The sequence below is a fragment of the Anguilla anguilla genome, chromosome 12, assembly GCF_013347855.1.
Source record: "Anguilla anguilla isolate fAngAng1 chromosome 12, fAngAng1.pri, whole genome shotgun sequence".
NCBI lineage: Eukaryota > Metazoa > Chordata > Actinopteri > Anguilliformes > Anguillidae > Anguilla > Anguilla anguilla.
The window spans coordinates 16,537,617-16,552,097 of NC_049212.1; the positions used below are offsets into that span (position 1 = coordinate 16,537,617).

Consider the following 14,481-nt stretch of genomic DNA (forward strand, 5'->3'; position numbering starts at 1 on the left):
TGGAGATCTGCTCCTGCCCAATGTACTGAGACTGCCCTTTCCCTGCTGGCACAGGTCCCCCTGGTCCCATGGGGGATCGCGGATATCCAGGCCCAACCGGGAGGTCTCGCGCCGCCTTCCTTTTGGTGATGCACAGCCAGTCAGACGCCATTCCCCAGTGTCCGGCGGACATGATCACGCTGTGGAGTGGCTACAGTCTGCTGTACCTGGAGGGACAGGAGAGAGCGCACACGCAAGACCTGGGTATTTACACGCCACGCACACGCACGCACACATACGCACGCAGTGATACACACAGTCGTGCTCGTACTTTCAAAGTCAAACTCCCCCACAGACAAATATGTACAAATGCACACAGTCATATGCACAAACCCATGCACACGCACTCATATCCATACATGCCTGCGCGCTCCCACGCACAAACAGAAATGAAGTGGTTGGTTCCGCTGGAAAGTGTGTGATTTTGTGTGCGTATGCTCACGTGCGTCTCTAATTCAGTGTATGTTTCCGTGTGAATCTGCGCGTGCGCGTTCTCGCACGCGTGTCCCCCCCGCAGGCCACGCCGGGTCGTGCCTGAAGGTCTTCGGCACGATGCCGTTCGCTTCCTGCAGCATGGCGTCCTGCGACTACGCCAGCAGGAATGACAAGTCGTACTGGCTGTCGACCACAGCGCCGGCGCCGGCCACGCCCGTGTCGGGGCCGCAGATCCAGCGGCACGTGAGCCGCTGCGTGGTGTGCGAGGCCCCCTCCCCCGCCGTGGCCGTGCACAGCCAGGACACCAGCGTCCCCGCCTGCCCCAACAACTGGAGGAGCCTGTGGATGGGCTACTCCTTCCTCATGGTGAGTCTGTGTGTGTTTAAGTGCCGTGTCTTTACATTAGAGTGACTCTGTCCTATTGCGTGCAGTACTCCAGCACGGTATGCCTTCACCTTGGTGCCTTTGAGAGAGAGAGAGAGAGAGAGAGAGAATTCCTCATAACATAGTGCCTGTGCTCATTATATAGCCAGGGCTTTCAGCAGTGGGTCCAGAGACCCCTGGGGGTCCTTAAAGGTATTATAGGGAGTCCCTGGCCAGACTTGTTATGGAATTACTGTAATTATATTATATATAGATTTGAGAAAATATTTCAAAATATACAACATTTTTATTTTTTTTTGATGTAAATCTTTCTAACTTATGATGGGGTCCCCTGGATGCCTTTGTGTCTGGGAGGGGGTTCCTGGTGCGTGTGCATGCGGCGAACAGGACGTGAGCTGTGAGGTGTGTGTTGCAGCACACGGGGTCAGGTGACGAGGGGGGCGGGCAGTCGCTGACGTCTTCGGGGAGCTGCCTGAAGGACTTCCGCCGGCAGCCCTTCATCGAGTGCCAGGGCCCGCGCGGCACCTGCCACTACTTCGCCAGCGCCTACAGCTTCTGGCTGACGCACGTGGGCATGGCCGAGCAGTTCAGCCCCGCCCCCCCGATGAGCACGCTGAAGGAGGAGTGGGAGCAGCGCCAGCGCACCAGCCGCTGCAACGTCTGCATGAGGGAGTGAAGCCTCCGCTGCCACGCCCGCGGTCTCGGACCCGCCAGCCGCACCCGAGGCCCGCTCCTGCCCACATTCCTGTGAGAACTGCACTGAAAATGCACGCCGAGTGATCACCTGAACGGCGGTGAGCACACCGATTGGTTACCCGAAAGGCTGTGAGCACACTGATTGGTTATCTGAGAAGCAGTGAGCACACTGATTGGTTATCTGAGAGGCTGTGAACACACCGATTGGTTATCTGAGAGGCTGTGAACACACACTGATATTTACCTTCCTTTATAATGTGTTGTATCTAAGTTCATTCAATGAACCTACTTGACAAGACTTGTTTTTTTTTAGTGTAAAAAAAACAACAATAGTGATATAATAGTATTGCATACATACAGTTATGCATATTTCTATTGGCTTGGAGCTCCACAGTCAGTAAGGCAAGCTCCCATTGGAGGAGAAGCCCAATGGAGACCGCTGGGACACAGGTCAGAGAGCTGTGGCTGCATTCCGTTCTGCTCCCTCACCCCTGCACCCCACGGCGAGTGACTATGAAGCACACTGAAACAACACTTTAAAATGCAACCGAATCAATGAAATACTGTACCAGGGTGTTTAAGGTGGTATCCGTATGAGAGCACTTTGAAAAATGTTTGCAATTTTAATCGTTTACCATTAATCTTATATAGATAATTCATTTTTTTGTTTAAGCAAGTAATCCAAAATCACCACAAGAGGTCTGTAAGCCATTTCTTTCTGTGTTGTCCTTAAGAGACTTGTTTTTAATTTTCACATAGTGGTCTGTGCAGGTGAAACTGAGAAATCCCTTTCTGTGGATGAACATGGATCTTGACACTCAGTCAAACTGGGCAGACCATCACTACCTTAACACTTTTCGGGGGTCCTTCTTATGGTGGTCTTGCCCTTTGCTCGCCCCATTCCGACAGCCGAGTGTGGGTCAAGGGACCAGTTTGGAATGCAGCCCATCTCTAAACACTGTCCGAACGTGTGCGCGCTCCACTGAATGCGTTCATATGCATGTGCTCACCTGTGTGTTTCATCTGTAGCCTGTAAACTTCATTGCCAGTATCCATCTCAGTTATAATTTTTCCTCTGAGTCCCAGTACCTACTGCTAGCACATTCAAATTCAGTACGTTGTATATGATGTGTGTACATGTTGACGTAACGTGCATTGACAGCATCTGATTTGTACAGCATTTGGAATTGGAGCTGTTTTGTCAGGTTTCAGTCACACGTTCAACTGCAGGGATCCCCTTGCATACTTGCACAAATGCGAACAGTATTTTAAAAGACATTAATATTTTATTCTTCTGCCTTTTCTGCCTCAATTACATGTATAAGGGGCATAGTCTGCATAGTCTGACACACAGGTGTCAGGTGAAGTCCACCATTTTTGACGTCACCGCAACACTAAAATGAGCTCTCAGGCTCAGAGACCTAGCAGGTAAAGGCAATTCCTCCACAACACCCCAAGGGATTTTCAGGCCACCCCACCTGCCCACAACACAAATTAACTCACATTCAAAAGACTAACATGCAGTTAAAACTAACACAGTACAGTATTAATGATACGTAATATTCACACATATAGCAGTTTATACGACCTAAACCGCAGACTTTTAAATCTTTTTCCTCAATGTTTTTGAACCTTGCATTATTTTCTATTGTATGTACATATGTTTGCACTGTTTAACGAACAGGATTTCTTTATATTTTTACTGTAAATGTCAAGAGTATTTATTTAGGCATAGATAATTTTGGTGCTATTTGAAATGGTGAACGTGCTTTCTCCAAAGAGGAGGGCATCACGTATGTCTCCAGTTTGCTGTCAAAGGTTCAGGTTTTTTGGCCATCATGTGGGAAGGCCAAGCAGACCACTAGGGAGAGGAAGAGTTCAAGTGATGATGCTTCAACATCCAGTGTAGCACCAGGGTCACCAACACCCGGGCTTAAAGTTATTGAACACACATAAATACCATCTTTAAAATGGCTGCCATTAAAACCCTGTTGATATTAGATTTTTTTAAATGTTTCAGCCGTTTATTTGTAAGCATGGGCGGGTTGAACACTGCATTTAGATGTTCAATCCATCCAATAATAGACAAGGTTGTGTTCAACAGGTTTATTATTACAGCAGCCACAGGTTGCTGTATTATGCGATGGCCTACATCAAACTATTCGTGTTCATTTCTGAGTGCCGTGTGTCGGTGAGTAGGAGAAAATCCAGTTTTGAAACTTTCAAGTAACAGTTTTGAAACTTTTCACATTCCAGTAACAGGAGCATAATTTGCAGTTTTTGCTCTACTTGAAACACAACAGTGTTCTGACTCGGTTATTTATATAATAAGCCAAGTTTACTTTACATGGTTACTGAAATTGAATACTTTATACTACCTACTAGTTTAATCTTCCATATAGTGCAAATGACACAAAAATTGCTTGTTCATAACACAGAGCTGCCATTGTTCCTTGCAAAATCAATGCATTTATATTTTGAGTTTAATCAGATTGCTGTCTTGATGACTACAGTGATTGAGTGATCATTGCTGAAAACAAGGCCGTGGATAAAGTAGACATGACATCATGTTGTGACAGTCCACGACATAGCCTGTCACTTACTGGACGGGTGTTTAACGAGACATCGCACGCTCCCTGTACGCCTCTCTTATGCTGTCTCAGCCCAGTTCCCTGGTAATTGTAGTCCAGTTACACCAGCACCACAGAGCAGCAAAGCTCAAATGCCATAGATGACTGTGCACTTCACCTTTCAAAACATTTTATCTTAAAAGGAGGATTTTAAAATCTTATCAAAGGGTTTGTGGATATTCAAATAAACATTTGTAAGCTGCATCTCTTTGTCCTATGTTCAGTTGTTTTAAGAGCTCTTGGCCACCGCTGCTTTTAAACGGATTGTGCTCACGTTGGATTCACTGAGCTTTTAAAAATGGCATGACCAGTTCACAGTTCCCAGCCTAGTCTTTGGGCTTCTGAAGACTCTTACCAGAGGCCATGTCTGAAGAAGCACTTTAGTTTGACCGGATGGACACAAGTAGTAGGGGAGGGGCATAGCCGATTCTGAAACTAGAGTCAATCCAGACAGTGATACACTAATGATAAATACCATCAGTCTCTGATTTTTAATCAAACAGGATGACTCCCCTACAAGCACTGAACCCTTACCGCACACTTCCACCAACACCCCTACATCTCTCTCGGCACATGCCAGTATTGCAAGTATTTCCATGAGAAAATACAGCCAAAACCTCACACCTTATAGCAGATATTTGTTCTCAATATTGAGTCAAGTTTTGTTGTTCAATAATTCGGCCACACACACTGGTATATATGAAGAGTATTTAACATTGTCTTTGAGGATTCTGTAAAATCCTTATGAATAGTTCAGCAAATCTTTATATACCTTATAACAAAAAAGAAAAATACATTTTTATTTTACAAAAAAATAAATGAATATATGTACAAATACATAAATGTATTACAAATCCAACATGTTGTAGGACATACTGAAATATACTTTTTTAATCACAATATATTTTTGTAATCAGCTTAGGAAATACAATAAACAATAACCTGTTCAATGACCAAGCAGCGTCCTTTCAGTCAAAACGAAGCTGTTTCCTATGGCTCAGTCCACCGATGTTGAGCAGGAGTCCGTCCACTCCTGACCAGGTTTACTTTCATTCCATTAAAAATGGCCACTGATTTGCAAAGCGGGCAAACCATGTTAAGAGAAAACTGTATGGTTTAAAAAGCTGGGGCCAATGAATTGTGTGAAAGCCTATCAGAGTATAAGATACTCAGCACTTAGCTGGATGTGAAGGCAGTCTGATGAAGACTGATCTTCGTACTACTTCCAGATTTGTAAACAGACACATTTTGGCTGTAGTTCAAGCGGAGGAGAAGGGACTCATGCCACCCAAGTCCGCAGAGTTAACCCTTCATCGCCCAATCTCATCCCGAGCACTCCTCAGGGGAGACTACTCGCCCTCTAGCGAGCCTCCTCAGCGGTCAAACCTCTGCAGTCTGCGCTGTCGAACCTCCTCCAAAACATCTGGCTGTTGTGGGATATTAAACCCATAGGCTGGGCTTTCGTGAGCAGCGCCCCCTAAAGGACACATGGAAAAAACACTGCTGAGAAGGAGGATACACATAAAACCAAACCACATTATACCTCCAGATTTAATTAAGATGGAATGGGGAGAGTGTGTGTGTGTGTGTGATGAAACAGAGGACATTCCAATGTGAGACAATTAAGAGAATGCTTTTGGGTTTATGCCAAGTGATTATTCAGATGACAAGTGCTTGTTATTCAAGTAAAACCAAAGCTTAAGACCAACAATCAGTTAGAAAGTAGAAAAGTAGAATTTCTGCAGTCTGTTTAAAGGTCATGAACTGCTACGGGAACAAACTACCAGAACTCCACACAACAATCCTGCAATTACTAAAAGCTAATATAGAACTAAACAGACCTAATACAGTCTTGTATAAAACCATGTGAACTCAATCCCTATTGTCATTCTAAAATGCTCAGAACAAAAAAAAATTAATGAGTTAATATGGTCATAAAAACCACTAATGGTTACTCACCTCTGTCTCTCAGGCTGGCCCTGATTGCAGCCTCATACTCCTCCTCCTCTGATAGGCCAGTGGCATAGGGGTGGAACCCCGGGCGGGAAGTGTGGGTCCTGGGGGACTCATTCTGGGGGTAGGGGTAATTTGAACGTGTCCCACCATAACCACTGTATCCTGCATGGTGTACCCGCACAAACCACCAACAAGAATTAGTACCAGAAAGTGAATAATACATTTCAGTATACAGTATTTCAACGGAATGAGATTCAGTATTTATGAAAATTATATCTTCCTAGCAGCCATACTGCAATATACTCCGGTAAGCATAGGCTATTAAATTAATTACACAATATTAGATGTCTGCCATTCTTTGGAATTTGCTTGAAAGACTTGTTCAACTGAAAGCGCACAGGACAAAGGCCTAGAACCTCACACCAATACAGCAGCCTTTGATCACAAAGACCTCTGCCTGACCTCTAACACAGCTGAATGCCAAAAACGGCTTGCAGAAGATGTTTACTGGAAAGGGGTCAAACGTCAGAGGTTATCAACACTGCACAAAGGGAAAGAGGTGAGAAGTAATGATTACCTGAAATTGCTTACTAAGTGTGAAGTATACTGCAGTGTTACTGAACTGAACCGTCTTATAGGTCTCATACATGCGCTTGCACTGTCATACCTGAGGAACTGTAGTAGTTTCTTTGTCCTGCACTGTATCCATTGGATGTCAAAACCCCTAAAATATAACCATTTCTTAACTTTGCACAAACACACAAAACATCTATCTGTATAACATATTATTTGAAACAGGAAACAAGAGGTTCTCCACAAATTAAGATAAAACTGTGATAAATAATTATTTGGAAGGAGTTTTTACTTGGCAGAAGTTGTGTTTTGTCAACAAAAAAAAATTACCATACACTGTATATTATAAGTTTACTGTATGACATGGTGTTCATGTAGAATATGATGTGCAGATTCATAATATAATAAATGTAAGTGTCATATTCATAAACAGAACATACACACATTCATTAAATTATGGTGATAAGTGTCAGGAAGAAGAGGAAAGGGGTGAGATGCATGTGACAGAGAGATGGGTGTGAGGAACGGGGGGAGGGACACAGCTGGGCATGAGCGTGATGACAGGAGAAATGCAGGGAGGTGTGGGGACACACCTGCACATGTTTCCATGACAGACTTCAGAGGACCTGTGGTGTAGAGAAGCCCCACAAGGATACCAGCCAGATGTCCCACAAATGAGGTCCTGTGTGGTCAATACTCTTTTCATCAGTATAGGCTACTCGTTATCACACAGAAACACACATGCTCACGCACACACAAACACGCAAGCGCGCATAGGCACACACATGCATGCATGCATATGCACACACAAGCATGCACACACACGCACCCACATGTACACACACGCACGGACATGCACACATGCAAACACACACATACACTCACACAAATGCACACACTTGCATGCACGCACGCACAAGCACATACACACACATGCATGAAATGACTGGATCAACAAGTTTGTTGAGCACAATATGAGGCATAGAGTCATTTACATAATTGTCGCTGCAGCCGGAAAGTTAAAAAAAACTAGAATGCAGTTGCATCAGCAGGGGGCAGTGTGGTCCATCTTTTTTTATTTAAAAAAAATCCTGTCAGGACCTCTTTGTTGTCATAGTTCAACCTGAAGGGCCTGATCTGGTGGAAATCTCTGAACATTTCACCCTTCCCTCATGAGAATGATGGAGATGTGGGTTGTCTGAAATGTATAAATACTGGAAATTTTGATGAAAAGGCACATAGCGCTGCTTTAAACTTGGTCCAGTAGAACTCACCCTGGTGACATCACATGAATTAGGATCAGCTCCGCCCAGCAGGCATATCTATTGGCCACTGGGAAGCCCATCACGTTGGTGGCTCCTCCAGGGTAGTAATAGTTGTTCACCACCTTTAAACCGAACAGCACTCCTGGAAGACAGAGGGGGGCAGAAATTGGATACTATGGACACTGGCAAGAACGGCTAGTCATAATATCCTTTTCAACTTAAAACGTGAAGAAATTTAAGGCGAATACTGAGCTCTAAAGTGCTAGAGTAATACCGTTACCTGCCAATATCTAATCAAATGGCGATTCAGCAAACACCACTTTGGACACACGTACAGATTTGCTCAGTAGCTGCTACAATCTAAATCTTGAGATAGAAATAAACACAAATGCTGGTACTGTGTACAGACACATGCACACACATAGACACACACACAAACACACACGCACACACACACACACACACACCTGAAAACCCCACGGCGCACTGCATGTCGTAGGAGGGGTCGTGGGTCAGCTCGGCCAGCCCCCGCTCCAGCAGCAGGTAGGCCACGCCCGTGAGCAGGGAGAAGACGGACAGCAGGTAGGCGAACCAGGCCCCGCCCAGCCGCCGCTCCAGCCGGGAGCCCTTCCACAGCAGGGACACCATGTTGTAGTACAGGTGCCAGTCATCGGCGTGGTGCAGGGGGGCCAGCAGCAGGCGGCGCCAGTCCCTGCCCCAGCACGTCTGCACGCTGATGCACGCCTGCATCAGCGGCGCCAGGGGCGCCAGGAACAGGTAGACGTTGAGCCCCAGCGTCGCCAGAGTCACAGGGGGGATGTTGTTCACGCCCATCTGGAAGATCTGAGAGGCCAGCAGCAGCAGGCCCAGGTTCGCCCCACCCCTCTGCCTGCTCCTCATTGTAACGGTCGCTTAGAGTCACACCTAAAATTTCACAGGATCGATACAGAGATTAGGGGCTCTCCCAGTCTGATGTATAACAGGATAAAAATCACAGAGATGCACTTTCTGACCACAGCACAAGATGTGTTTGCCGGGAGGAGACAGGCTTATAACCCTGATTCGTGGGAAAGAGGGAGGTCATGGGCAAGTACTTCCTGCTGATGCCACCGCAAGGCAATACAGTGAAGGGCAGACTGTAAAACAGGCCAGCTTCCCTCCCTCATGTGTAACCAGCCCCATCACACACAACCGCCTAATCACACACTGCGTTCACTTGAAAGAGGGTGAGAAAGCTCTGGGAATCTGAGTGGAAAACTTCTCTGCTTTCATCCTGAATTCTTCCCCCGACCTCTTCATCTGCCGCACAAGAACTCGCAGTAACAGGCAGACAAGGGCAATGCTGTTGAACTTCTGCAGCAACTTCCAAAACATGCTGTCACCCCCAGAATGTACAAATTTCCAGCGCCGGTTTGAAACGGGCCATTGTGTGCCGCGGGGCAGCCACGCGCCGACACCTCTGCACCGCCCACACTAAGCAAATGAAGGGCAGGATGGGATGAGAGCGCAGCTCTCACACACACATGCATACACACACACGCACACACACACACACACACACACACACACACATACACACGCATACACACACACGCGCACAGGCACACACACACACACATGCATACACACACACGCAGGCACACACACACGCACACACAGGCATACACACACGCACGCACACACATACACAAACACACAGGCACACACACACACAGGCACACAAACACATACACACAGGCATACACACTCACACAGGCACACACACACACACACACACAACGACACAGACATACACACACACACACACGCAGGCACACGCACACGCACACGCACACACACAGGCACACACACGTGCGCACACACACACACACACACACAGGCACACAGGCACACACACACGCTCATGCACGGAAACAAACACACACAGCAGCTGACTGTGCCCTCAAGGTCTGCAATGTCAGGAATGCACCAGCACAGCGATCCTGCATCAGCTACAATTGAGAAATGCTTTATACACAGATATGGCTGTGAATGAGCACCCAAAAGGGCAGGGCCGGGACAAGATCTGTGTCAAACACGGGACTGTCTGCTGGGAGACCTTACTGCACTACGGCTCGGCAGTGATTCATACCCACACAGTCTGTGTTCAATGTGTTTATGCACGGCTATGAAAATATGCAACATTTACCAACTGTGTTTGTCTGAAACAGTGCAGCTAAATGCTGACATACACCCTTGTTCCTCCCTGATCCACAAACTGGAAAAAATTCTCTAATCTCAGAGAGACAGTGGAAACTATTTTTCCCAAGAGAAAATTAGTTGTAGGCCAGAGCATTAGTGCCACTGTCACGTCGGATCCAGCCGCAGTGTACCCCGAGTTCAGCCGTTCTCAGCCAATCAGATTAGCCATCCAAGACATTTTTGGACCGACTAATTGGTGAGGGCCCCAAGCTGTGTAATGCTGCTACTGTCTCTCATGAGCTCTGATTTAGGTTCAGCTAAAGTCATCCATTTTATGGAGTTATTGTTGTGATGGACCAGTAAGCTGAGAAAGCACAGGTGGGCCTGATATATAGACACACACCACATAGGTAAACCAGTTTTAACACACGGGTCCACGTCTCCTGATACTGTGGCCATTTTTTAAAGAAATAAAGTGATCTGTCCACCTGAATATTAAAGTTGAATTAATTACACAGAAGAAGGAATGTTTGCTTAATTAACAAAGCCAACATTCCTCTTAGGGATTCACAATCCAGGTTCACCATCATTGGTCCTAATAGAAATAAAATAAGAAATTAAACTTACAGGGTTCTGTAAGATGTTGATTTTAAGCCTGGGTTAAAATGAAAAATAAGAGTCTGTGCCACCTATATCTTCACCCACCTGCACAATATGCTCAAATTTTTACTCCAAAAGAACACTAAGTGAAAATAAACAATTCAAATAGATCAACAGATCTTTCTGACATAAAATCCACATACATTATGACAATACATTTATAATACACATAATGGGAAAATTTCAAATAACGGTTATTTTTTTCTTCAGAAAAATTCAAAATCCTTATGAGACCACTACTGTACGTGGGTTGTGCAGAACAGTTTTTTGCTGACCATATAGCCTCTGCACTGCTTCTTAACTGGGCTACTGAATCGCTATGATAATGCCGCACTGCATTCCCTCCATTCATACATGCCAGGATTGCCACCTCAGAAACTTCAATTCCCAGATGTCTTGCGAGACACGGTAATTGTGCCACTCATTACTAAAGGTTGAGGGTCGCCCCCATGCCTAGAGACAATTTTAAAATATGCGTCATGGTGCTGTTTTTTTTACCACCTCTTAGGTCCTCAATTCCACAAACCATGGAATCACTACTAAGAGGTATCATGGCACGTGGCTAAAAGACCATCTGAAGGCCTGGGGGCTTAAAGGATAGCTTTACAGTATGGCCTGCATCTTTAGGTCGCAGTTACACCTGCACAAGCCCCATTCAAAACAAAACTAATGTTAAGGAAAACATACGTGTCAGAACTATCATAATTCTAACATAATAATATTCTATTTTCAATCCATCTACCCATATGAACTTTTTGTTCATCAGGAAAATGTCATGCCTAAACATGAAATACACAAATCTGAGGAAAAATATGCACTCATGTACTAATATTTTCATACTCCATTGACATTTAACTATTATGCCTATAGCATTAACAGGACTGATCATCAAAATGTGTGCAATTTTGTGGTGGTTTTCAATTAGTCTATTTAAGAAAAAAATACTTGTGATTATAATACTGTACCCTCCATGTGACTAAACACCCTCATTAAACAGTAGCGTGGGGGGGGGGGGGGGGGGGGGGGGGGTGGACTGTGAACTACCACCATTCCTTACATACTGTTCATTACTGTAATACAATGGTTCCCCTAATGTTTACAGCGCTTGCCTACCCCACTAAACTTCGGTTTCATGCATTAATCCACGTCATATTAGCTTCACATGTTAGCGATACTTGCCTTACGTTGTTCATTCTGACTGCATAATGCATATACTTCCAAGCCTATATTTGTGTCCCTCTATAATAAACACATACTATTTGGGTCAAATATGCCTTTATCAGTAGAGCCTACGCACATCCACTGATCTTCATCAAAACTGGATAAAATCAGTGGGCAGAACGAACTGTCCAGATGATTTTACGATCAATCAATCCGCGCAGATGCGATGCAGTTCCCACCCAGCAGCATGCGGTTTCTAAACCTAGCTAGATGATTTCGTTACCAGTTGCTAAGGTTATCCTGTCACGCAACGTGTAAACGTTGTAGGTGACGTCGTTCAAATACTACGAAAACATAACTGTACTTGAAGCATCTCGACTAAATAGACTACTGCGCATTTGAAATTAATACGTTACTGAGATAGTTATCAAGCCTGTAAAATAACGAAAGTCTCGTTTAAACCAGAAATTTAGAATTGCTGCAGAACTTCATCATACGCAATAGCCTACACATTTACTCAATGTTAATGTAGCCTAACGTTTCCACTAATATAACTTCTGTAGATGACTTATACTGCCGAAAATGTATTCCTATCAAGTTCATCGAACAAAATTTTAATCGCATTGATGCCCAGTTTGGCCAATAAACTGGATGACTATAGAAAAATAGCTGCCATACGTACTTTATTAATCGCCTTTGAGCGGCCCTGTAGCTCCGGTTGACAAGTTACTGCAACCGAATATTTTACTTCTGGTTTCCTGCTTCTCCTGTGCGCCCGCAGAAGTGTGATCAATCCTTTGATTCGACCCCCTTACACGGAATTGCACTTTACTTTCAGTCTTAAACATTTGTTCAACCAGTTTCCGACACGTCACTTATTTCAAGTTTCATTAAATTTCGTCATTTCTCAGTCTTTTCCGACTGATGACAGTGAAATTAATAGTGACGATTTGGTCACATGATTTCAAAATAAGCCTTCCCCTTTAAGGCGAGGACCTTCGGATATGTCGGGAGCGCGTTTCTTGAATGTCTGTAAAGTAGGCTATATTGTTCGGCTTTCTTTCAGAATAGAACTGGCTGTCTAAAAAAACGAAGTTTGCACAAAGTTCAGCACAGACATGTGCAAGTCTACCAAATGTGTAGGTCGTGAATAAAAAAATTTTTGGATCTTCATTTTAACAAAAATATTGCAAGTTTTTTTTCCCTTTTTATACGAGGAAGTAAACCATCTAGCTTCATGGTTTGATGTTAAAGGTGATCCGAGTTCAACCACCTTTTGCAGGTGTATTAATCGTTGGTGTTGTTTGATGTTCAATGGGTCTCTGACAACAAAGGCTTCACCTGTCTTACCCAATCCTGAAATACTATGTACGTGCTTTCCTAATCATTTAGAACTAATCAGTGGAAACAGTGTGCTATGAAAAGGAGCCGGTTGTTTTATTTGATGCTGCAGCTGACAGGGCTGTTGATGGAGAGTGGACAGGCTTGAGCTTGCGTGCTGTGCAGTCACTGTGGTGAGCTGGGCAGCGCGCGCCCGAGTGGGGTCTGTCAAGCTGCAGTGGACAATCCAGACTTTTTTTTTTTTTTTTTTTAAGATACTGATACCGCTACTGTAGCCTAAGCAATGAACCGTTCATTGAGCCTAAATCAGTTAATGTACACAAAACTGGTCCAGAATAATGAATAATAAATAGATATTAGTATAGCCTAATCAGTTCATGACGTATTTCTATACATTATGTAATAGGTAACGTAAAATTGTATTGCAGAATTTGTTTTCAAATTCTCCATATTGCAGCTCCTTGTTTTCTTGGTGTAACAATATGGAGAATATTTATGATAGTCAAATCCAAGTGCCAGCTATATACGAATTTAAGAAAAGTTTTTGAATGAAAATAAGGACGAAATAAACTGTAGCCTATTAATTCGCTTCTAATTCAGTCCGGATTGTCAACGATAACGATTAAATAACGCTATATAGAAAATTTACCGCACTTATAAAATGTTGGCGCTAAAGCCAACATTAGCAGGCTTGCGTAGGCTGCTACTTGAAAGTAATTTAGAATCACTCAAGAGGGCGATCAGTCACTTTCAGAGAACAACTACTATTTCAACAGCCTGCCACACCTCTTAATTGTTAAGCGTTTCGATTACACCTGCTATTCAAGGTAGCATCGAATGCATGACAATACATAACATATTTAGGCACGAACAAACGACCTAGAATGGCGTCCGTCGCTATTCTACCTTTACTATACGATTAGTACGACGGCTTTAGCTCTATCTAACTTTCAAATGGAACATTTGGCCATTTAGTTAGATTGATGTAATGTTTGTCCAATCGGGACCCAAGAATAATCTAAACAAGTAGTTTGCCCAAGATTTTCTCCCGGCTTTTGCTATGGGGTTATTTGAGTCCCCGTGAATTTACTAGCCAATCAGACTACGGAGGCGGGTCGAACCGTAGTGTTTTGCCATGGTAGGTTGTACCTCCTTTTTGA

General features: G+C 44.3%; 2 protein-coding genes across 6 annotated transcripts in view; one reads left to right on the forward strand and one right to left on the reverse strand.

Moving 5' to 3' along the window:
• The window catches only part of col4a4 (collagen, type IV, alpha 4), a 52,090-nt gene extending 49,153 nt beyond the window's left edge, over nt 1-2,937 (forward strand). For all 3 annotated transcript variants that reach the window (XM_035386187.1, XM_035386186.1, XM_035386188.1), the window contains 3 exons: nt 55-243; nt 557-840; nt 1,274-2,937. In XM_035386187.1, coding sequence (XP_035242078.1) covers nt 55-243; nt 557-840; nt 1,274-1,534 — 734 coding nt within the window. In that variant the 3' untranslated portion in view covers nt 1,535-2,937. The remainder of the gene's footprint in view (nt 1-54; nt 244-556; nt 841-1,273) is intronic.
• A 1,943-nt stretch (nt 2,938-4,880) lies between these two features.
• Nucleotides 4,881-12,947, reverse strand: rhbdd1 (rhomboid domain containing 1). 3 transcript variants are annotated; one of them, XM_035386225.1, is made up of 8 exons: nt 12,663-12,946; nt 11,999-12,058; nt 8,446-8,902; nt 7,988-8,120; nt 7,307-7,395; nt 6,808-6,864; nt 6,144-6,302; nt 4,881-5,661 (listed from the first exon to the last, which is right to left on the reverse strand). In XM_035386225.1, exons 3-8 carry the CDS (start codon nt 8,876-8,878, stop codon nt 5,558-5,560), a joined length of 975 nt encoding a protein of 324 aa, XP_035242116.1. In that variant the 5' UTR covers nt 8,879-8,902; nt 11,999-12,058; nt 12,663-12,946; the 3' UTR covers nt 4,881-5,557. The 3 variants fall into 3 exon arrangements, with proteins under 3 accessions (XP_035242116.1, XP_035242115.1, XP_035242117.1); XM_035386224.1 differs by lacking the exon at nt 11,999-12,058 and having other exon boundaries at nt 12,663-12,945; XM_035386226.1 differs by lacking the exons at nt 6,808-6,864; nt 11,999-12,058 and having other exon boundaries at nt 12,663-12,947.
• Nucleotides 12,948-14,481: the final 1,534 nt, after the last annotated feature.